The sequence below is a fragment of the Phoenix dactylifera genome, chromosome 1, assembly GCF_009389715.1.
Source record: "Phoenix dactylifera cultivar Barhee BC4 chromosome 1, palm_55x_up_171113_PBpolish2nd_filt_p, whole genome shotgun sequence".
In the NCBI taxonomy this organism is placed as follows: Eukaryota; Viridiplantae; Streptophyta; class Magnoliopsida; order Arecales; family Arecaceae; genus Phoenix; species Phoenix dactylifera.
In genome coordinates, this window is record NC_052392.1 from 36849987 (window position 1) to 36858711 (window position 8725).

At 41.2% G+C, this 8725-nt stretch overlaps 1 protein-coding gene across 3 annotated transcripts; it reads left to right on the forward strand.

The window, feature by feature from the left end:
- Window positions 1-955: 955 nt before the first annotated feature.
- Window positions 956-8457, forward strand: LOC120112985 (F-box protein At5g39450). Of its 3 annotated transcripts, none has more exons than XR_005514646.1 (3): window positions 956-2936; window positions 5779-5922; window positions 8047-8457. XR_005514646.1 is itself a non-coding variant. In XM_039133263.1 (2 exons), exons 1-2 carry the CDS (start codon window positions 1042-1044, stop codon window positions 8057-8059), a joined length of 1908 nt encoding a protein of 635 aa, XP_038989191.1. In that variant the 5' UTR covers window positions 956-1041; the 3' UTR covers window positions 8060-8457. The 3 variants fall into 3 exon arrangements, 1 of the variants encoding a protein (XP_038989191.1); XR_005514645.1 differs by lacking the exon at window positions 5779-5922 and adding an exon at window positions 7752-7907; XM_039133263.1 differs by lacking the exon at window positions 5779-5922.
- The last annotated feature ends 268 nt before the right edge of the window (window positions 8458-8725 follow it).

The following is an 8725-nucleotide window of genomic DNA, read 5'->3' on the forward strand; positions in this document are numbered from 1 at the left end:
CAAGGAGCAACATTTCTTTTTGCATTACTCCAACACAAGTAACTTCCACGCATGCAAGTGAAAAGTTATATATCGTACCAATTCCACCATGGACTTGATATAGATCACATAAAACTAACTTATGTCCAACTTTATCAAAGAATGCACGGTCTTAGGTCAACACTAGTAATTCACATATCACACATAATTAATACAAAATTAACCTTGATGTTGTGTGATGAGAATGTCTCTTTATATATATTTCTTTCATTTCCTTCTTCTTTCTCTCTCTCCCTGTCTTCACGCACACGCTCAAAAACGACCCAATTCTCCTCTTCTCGAAAACTTTTTTTCCCCATCTAGCAGAAGAATAGGTTCTCAGTTTAAATAAATAAACCAACCTTATTCGTTAAATTTTTGTTTGTTTAAAAATTTTAAGATACTTACCTATTTTTTCAGACACTTTTTTAGGAAAACTGCAACTCTTCGAAAAACAAAAAAAAAAAAAAATGGTAGTGTCGATTTCTGTAGGATGCAATGTTTCTGAAATATTATGTACCTCAAAAATACCGCACCCTATCAATCGCGAGAATTACTATTACTGTTCTTTTCAAAATGAGATAAATTTTTTTTTTTTTTCTCTGCATGTAAGAAGCGAATTGACAGTATATATGACATGCCCCAGCCGTTCCGATCCCATATCCCCTATATAATATAATTTAATATTATTATATAATAATATTTGTATATTATTTTAAATATATAAATCTATATATAGATAAAGAGTACTTGGGAATATAAGAATACATCTAGGCAATTATCAGAGAAAATAGTAACGTAAAAGAATATAAAATAAAAGATTCTCGGCCGCTTTCTAATATATAAAAGAAATATAGATAAATTATTTTTTGAAAAATAAGGATTTTAAATAAACGTTTTACCTCGGCCCTTTATGGTTATTTTCATTGACCCTCTGTTTTCTGTTTCTCTCTGGTTCTCTGTTCTGATAGGAAAAGCTCTTCTCCTGTTAGACTCTCTCTTAGGAAGAGATCTTAGAGAGATATGCCTGGAGAGACGATGGCGGCTGATGAGGCGAAAGCGGACTGCGGCTCCAGCCTCCTGCTGGGGCTGCCGGAGGATGTGCTGGAGCTGATCTCCGGTCTCCTCCAGCCCCGCGACCTATGCAGCCTCGCCCTCTGCTGCCGCGGTCTCCGCGCCGCCGTCGCCGCCTCCGAGAAGGCCTGGCTCGCCCAGTGCCGCCGCCTCGGCCCGCCGCCGGACCTCCTCCCCCGGTGGCGCTCCGGCGTCCGCTCCTACGGAGCCCTCTGCCGCTTCCTCTCTTCCGTCTCCCCCCTCCTCGGCATCTGGGTCCACCAGAACCCCGAGCTCGGCAACGTCGTCTGCGTCATCTGGGGCTTCCTCTCCGTCGCCGCCTGCCGCGTTATCCCCCAGGAGCTTGGCCCTCTCGGCCTCGACGCTGGCCCCCTCCTCTGGGCCCCCGTTTTCGAGATCTTCGCCGACTTCGACGGCGCCCCCTCACTCCTATTCGTCCACGGTCGCGACCTCGCCGACGAGTGCCTCTTCCCCGGCGCAGTCCGCTCCCTCGATCCCGCCGCCAACGTCCTCCTCCTCGAGGTAGACGCTCGCCCATCTGTCAACCCCTCCCCACCTTCCAAGTCCCATCTTTTGCCCCAGTGTCGAAGCTTTTCCACCGATTCCGAGCCCAAAGATCCCACCTTTACGAGCAACTTCTGCCGGTCGGACACCACCGTCGCCTCGCGTCCCTCGCCGCCTCCGGTGCCGCCGCCGCCGCCGCCTCCTCCCTTCAGCCGTTTAGCCTTCGGCGACCGGCGGAGGCTTCTCGACCTCGTCGCCGGAAGGGTCCGCCTCAAGGTCCCCCAGGATCTGGCCGCCGCTCCGCTCTTCCCTTGCTCGCCTACTCACGACGATATAGCAATTTTGGCTGATCGGAGGTTATCGCTCATCCAGATGCACAAGCTCAATGGTGGCCGCATGGATCCGAAGGTGGCAGAGCCGACGTTGGGCTCAAGCGAGCACAGTAGAATTCCCAGCAGTGATGAGATTCCTTGCTCCCGGAGCAGCACCACTGGTCGGAGGAGGAACCTTTTCTCGGTTGCTGGGTACGTCAAGGATGGCCTGAAGCAATTCATGGGGAGGTCATCAAGTTCCCTTAATGCTTCCGGGCTGATATCGAGCAAACGGGTTTCTCTGGGGTCCGGCGAGAGCAAACATGTGCCTGTACATGAGTTTTTGAGGACCGGCGACACGATCAGGCTGAGCTTGAGAGCTGCATACATGAGGCTGACTACTTACCGGGCATGGCCAAACATGCACGACAACCGGTTTGCTCTGTATAAGCTCCCGTTGCAGGCCCCAGAGGCAGGCAGAGAGTACGCTGGTCTATGGGGTGGCACATTTGGCTGGCCTCCTGGTCGGCCCTCTGAAGACAAGCCAGGGAAGGCCCTGTTCTTCTTGCTGCTTTCGTATGAGGAGGCTGAGGGGCAGCTTCTTCTCATTGCCACCAAAATTTTGGAAGGAACCCACTATGTTCTCCACCCCAATGGCTCTGCAATGTTCACCGTGAAGGTTGATGAGCCAGCAACAGAGCCATTCCCTTGGGAGACTGATGGTGACTCTATCCATGTGGAAGTGAAGCACACTTGCTCCGGGGAGGGCATTGCGAATGGTTATGGGTTCCGATACCCTGGATCTAAGCCTGGTTCCCTCTATGTGATCCAACATGGGCTTCTTGCATTTGTCTGGAGTGAGTCCAAGGCTGTCTTGACTTTGCAGAGGCTAGACTTGGAAGAGCTGCTAAAGAAAGGAGAGCGAGTTCCCTCTCTACCTCCAATTGACAATTTTGCCTACTTAACCAAATCATATTCAAATGTTTTTGCAGGCTTCCCTACCAACTCGAGTTGTTCAACTTCACCCCGGTATGATTAGTGTTTTTTTGCGATGTTTATTCTATTTGCTTGGATTCTGCCGTCGCTATAGTCATTGTATTTTTTCAGCTTCTAACAAAATGCATGGTAGCTTGGTGCTTTACATACTTGATAGAGAGATAGGATACATGGTGGCCGGTGTGCTGTCTAACTATGTTTTGTTTCTTTATATGTGTCTGTGCATGAAGATTTATCATGGGAAACTTTAGTAGAAATTTAAATAGCAGATTCCTGGTGCTATCTCTAATTTATATGGTGCAAGTCTTTTGCTGCTGTAATTATCTGACTGTGCTGTAATGAGATAGCTCACTTTTGGATTTGCCCTTATCTTTCACTAGACTAAAGCATAAGCCATGTCCCAACACTTCCACAAAAGCTTTGGAGATGTGCCTCTAAGAGATGTCATCATCAGATTGTGATATTTCCTTCATTGCATTAGTAAAATTTTCAAGAGCAATGGAGGAAGAGGCGAATAGTGAGGGGAAAGTGTAACAGTTGCTGCCTTATAGAGGTTATGCAATGGGTGGACTGTAATTGTTTATACATAAAGATGACATTATTGATACTCTGGTCTTCAATACCATACCACAAAACAGCATGCCGCCATTGAGCAAAGTACTAGGTTTGCTTGGTAGGACAAAGGACAACAAATTATGCACCATGAAAGATGTGGAGATGTGAATGTATAGAAAGTGATAATAGAAATGGTGAGGATGAGAAACAACAATAATGACTGGAAGAAAGGTCATATTTAATTGCATGGATTGCAACAAGGGTATTTTAAGAACAAAAGTACCATTTTGTTGTGATGCATGAGGACATGGATTTTGAGATAAACATGCTAGAAAAATTAAAAGGCCAAAATATATGAAAATGCAATACTTTTATGACCTTAAGACCCCAAGAGTAAACCATACGGTAGGATGCCTATGAAGCTTGCTAAGTTGAGAGTTATGAAGCATTTGATAGAGCCGAGTGTAAAAGTCATTGATAAACAGTGTATACCAGCTGTTGCGACCCCAAGAGATTTGTATGATGGATTTGATTAAGTGAAAAGTTGCAATATGGTGCTTAGATCCAACAGAGGATTCAGTTGTTTGGCTAGTTAACAGCTTCTAGAAGTTGAATCGATGAACTTTATTAACGGCGCTAGATCAAGTCTGGAGCTGAGAATTGGCAAGGTTGTGCTGGCATCATAAATCTGTGGAAGCACAATACAATTGCTTCAAGGTTGCATAAGGATAGTGGTCCTCAGCCCGCTATGTGATGTTATTACAGTTAGCAAATTGGAAGACTAAGAAAGGTATGTTCATGGCAGTTGTAGGAATCTGGAGAACCTGTACATAGAATATGGTTAAAGAAAATGTTGAAGGTTGTACAGTGAGGGTGTGATCCAAACTAAACGCGCACATCTAAATCAACAATCCATATAGAACCTAATATACTGCAGGAGACGTGCATGAGATTGATAAAGCTGAGTTAAATGGCGAATCAAGAGCTAGTTGCTGCAGGGACAAGTTTCAGGGCCTGGCTAAGGCATGAGAGAGATATGCTTGAGAGTGACATGCTCAGGAAACCAGTAAATTAAAGGAACTTTTGCAAATGAAGAATTTCAGAATATATAGAAAATCACGCTAGTTGGAGAAATATCTCTCTTAATAACAACAGTACAATTTGCTGCTAAAAACAGTAGTCAATGTACATGTTAAGGTAATATCAGCAACGCCTATGGACCATCATCGTTAATAGGGGTTGTGAATCAAGGCACATGCCTATGCTATATGCTCTATAGCTCTAAAGTGCTGATCGGTAGAAGCTTATTGTACAACCACCTCACCCCCTTTACCGCTTGCTGCCAAAACCCCAACCCCTAAACAAGAATCTGAATACTTTAATGGGCCCCTTGACCTATGGCCAGATAACCATTCCCATTGGCCCACCCTGATAATGGAAATGTGGTACATAGCCTCTTAACAAATCCTGCAGTCTTCCTAAAAATCTGTCACAATCCATTGGTATATTTTAACACGTTTTTCCAAATAAAGCGCCTCTTTTTGTATTATATTCTGTGAGACTGTGACTGATCACAAAAGGGAAGTACTTAAAGTGTCTATTAGCCGTCCTATTTTTGAGTTGCATAAGTGCATGCGTATCACAAGGCATGGGTTGTATATTTTTATTATTGAATGTCAAAGGTTTATGTGGTCGGAGTCTTCTTTTGTGGCTGGACTTCCCCATTATTTTAGGTGGACTTTTTTTTAGGAGCATGATGATAGCTTTGAGAGTTCTGGTGCATCTAAGTAACAAGAACAAAAACATACAAAGAAAAAGAAGGTAGAAGTTCAAGCCTCTGACTTCTTTTTAATGTGCTTCCTTTTCTGATCCTTTAGGTTGCAGCCATCCATTGAATACTCCCTCCTCTTGGATAAAGACATACATAGCATGGACAAAAAACATTCATATATGTACCATCTTGCGACTAGAAAACTTTGCCTTTATGCGAAAGTCTTTCCGTAAATAAGCAAAAGGGATTCCTTGAAATGCATGCACATGTGTTTGTGAGAGAGAGTAATGAGAGTTTTTTCGACTTTTTTCTATTTTTCTTGGTTAAGTTTTCAATTGTCGCCTGTTCTTTTTATTTTTCCTTTTTCCTTTTTCCCTTGTGCATGCAAGTCATGAATAAATGAATTCTCTTTGAATATGATCATACTTGGAAATCCCCTTGTTAATAGTTTGTTTTTTTCTTCTTTTCTTTTAAAGAAACAACTCTAATAGTTGGTGCCCTTCCTTGATAATAATTCTTATTTGTTGGCATGGATACAAAAATTGCTAGAGTGGGATGAAACTGTCGCCGATACAAAACTGAAATTGGTACAGGTGCAGGATGCAGAAACCATCTGTACTAGTATGTACAGGCTGCACTGGTTCGTACCAATCCATACTAGTGTATGCTGATGGCACCGTACCAACCATACCGGTTGGTATCGACCATTTTTTATTCTTTTTGATGTTTTCACTTTTGGTATGTATAATTGTACCTGTATAATGCCATTTAAATGGAAAAACAGGACAAGGTTTGGTACTGTGTTTAAAATCTCTCTCTTTTTTTTTTTTTGCTTTTATAATGCTTATCTTTCTTTGTATGCTTTTCTATAGCATAAGGAGTTTATTTGTTGACAGTGAGTAGAATAAAGGGAATTTCCTGAAATCTGAAAATGATTTAGCAATAATGACTGTAGTTTTTAATTGTAATCGATTCTTTCATTTGTAAGCTTTTTAACATTTGTCAATCAAAAAAGGAGGTTGTTTATTTATAATTTACTGACTACTGTTGATCCCATGCCCACAACCCCCACCCCTCCAAACCTTAGAAATGGAAAATTCTGGTTTCGCCCATGTGTACATCTGATATGCATGTCATGCATGCCTCAAAACATGGAGATGAAGGAGAAAAATAAAGTATATAAACTGTGAAAAATGAAATAAAGAATCCCAAATATGCCCAATGGAATTCAAATAACAATTATGGAAGATCCAAGAACCTTCAAGGCAAGGATCAAGAAAGGGGAATTGATTAAATTACTAGGTGACAAATTGTTAGTTAAACACCTCTGCCAGGTACTGTAGGTAATGAAAATTGCTATTGTAGCAAGCAAATTGCTTCATGTAGGTAGAAAAAAGAACATGAAGAAGCTAAAGAAGCTTTCTAATGTAAATTGTAAAATAAAGAGCATGGTGGATGGCGAGTGTGCAACAATGGAAATTAAACTTGGATCATGATCGTATCAAATCAATCTTTCTGATACTTATGGATGTCAAAATAGTATCAAAAGGGAGTTATTTTCTTTATTTGGTTGATATGAGGTCGAAATTTGAGACCTGGTGAAACCGATTCCAAGCAACCAAATAGATTTGTCTCCTGTTTTGAGAGCATCAAGTGGACTCATCAAGGAGTAGAGAAATTAGAGAGACCTCTTGGGGAGACAAATGTATGTAGAGCTGAAAATAAATCAATTCTGAAGGCAACAGCAGTCTGGTTTTAGCAATGTAAAGAAGCTTGCGTTGAAACTGGTAGAGCATGTTAAGACCAAAGCATGCCTAGTGAAGGAGAGTGGATGGGATTATGCGAGAGGGTTATGGAAGGGGAACAAACACGTAAACCTGAATGAGACCTGCAAATTCTTTAGACGAACTTCCAGTAATGTGATTTGCAGTTGTGCACAGCCAAGTAGCCTCAGTCAGATTTAATTAGCTTTTAAGCCTAAAATACTCCATTAGAGGACATAAAAATGTTTACTGATGCACCTTTGCATGGACATGTATTCCTTCACCATTATTTTCCAAATATGCTCTTGGACTTTTCATGAATACATTTACAAAGAAAAATATAACCAGCTTTTTTAATTTCTCTCGTCGCACAACTTATGCCAGTATTGACTGGCGTGATGATATCAGTGATCATCTTGTGAACTCATGATAAAAACAAGGACATTGAATTGTGTTTCATGCTTATGCATGTAAATAGGATGTCAACTGGCACGAAGAGACTTCTAGGTTTGCTCTTCATCATCTTGTTTCTGATATTGGTTTTATTACCTCTATCCGGGTAATTTTGGTAAGCTAGGTATCATGATCATGTTATTATCTAGTTTTCAGGAATGGACAAAGCATTTGGAGTTAGCTTTTCTATGTCCTGCATTGCAGCAAATGACTGATTCTGTATGCTTAATTAGCAAGTCTCATCCAAGTTTCGATGGAAACTATTTGCTCATATGCATCCAATCATCTGTCGTGGTTGCTATGCAGTTTGTGGATAGAATGCTGTGTCCACAAATGAGAGTACGTTGTGAGATGCATCTTTGAGTTTATATGGCAGGAGGCTAACCAGTAACCATTATCTCTTATCAGTAACAATGTATTGTTGGCTTCCACTGCAATAAAAGTGGATTATCTCTTTCTTTGGTACGTGGATCTTTGATAGATGTTATACTAAAATGCTTTCTATACCATGTGAGATAATATACTACTAATTTTATTATAACAATTAAGTTGTTAAAATTTATTTCCATTTGCGGAATACTAACTCAATTTTTACATGCAGGAAATATCATTGACAGTGGATTCTAGAGTTGTGACATTTGAAGGCGCAAGATGCGACTTTAGCTTTGTTCCAGCTCTGAGGTCAAACAAGACAAAATTTTCAAGCAATTTATAAGTTCGTAGCTACCCAGCCAAATTCTACATCTCACCATGGTATCTTATTCCACAAATTTGATAATTAGTCAGTGTGTATGAACAAGTGCTTGGAAGTTTGTTGAGTTTCAGGACACATACTTTTGAAGCCATCATCTTCGTCAAGTGGATTTATGCGTCAAGCTAATGTGATCAAGGAAAATATTTATATTGGCTGTCATCAAGTTGTGAGATGTATAAAAATGAATCAGAATATTCTCCTTGGGGCTGAACCTATGCACATTGTTGCAATAAAACATCCATTATCTTAATTACAACATATTGGTTCTTTGATGATTTCCTGTAGTGTTTTTAATGCAGGAAAGCTTTGCGGAGGCCTGTTTCTGGCTGCAGACACCAAATGTACAAAAATGAAATAATGGTGTATGCAGACTGTACTGAAGGGGTTACTGCAGGTTGGTAATTTTTAATTTGTTGAAAGAAAATGTTGTCGATTGTCATTAATTTGTGCATGAGAAAAAACACCAGATTGGCCATTTGTATGATGATGGGAAGAACAACTGAACACTCGAGAACCCGATGAAGCG

Bases quoted from the DNA above. Each gene is read 5' to 3' on its own strand.
- LOC120112985 (XM_039133263.1), top strand. From the start codon at position 1,042: ATGCCTGGAGAGACGATGGCGGCTGATGAGGCGAAAGCGGACTGCGGC.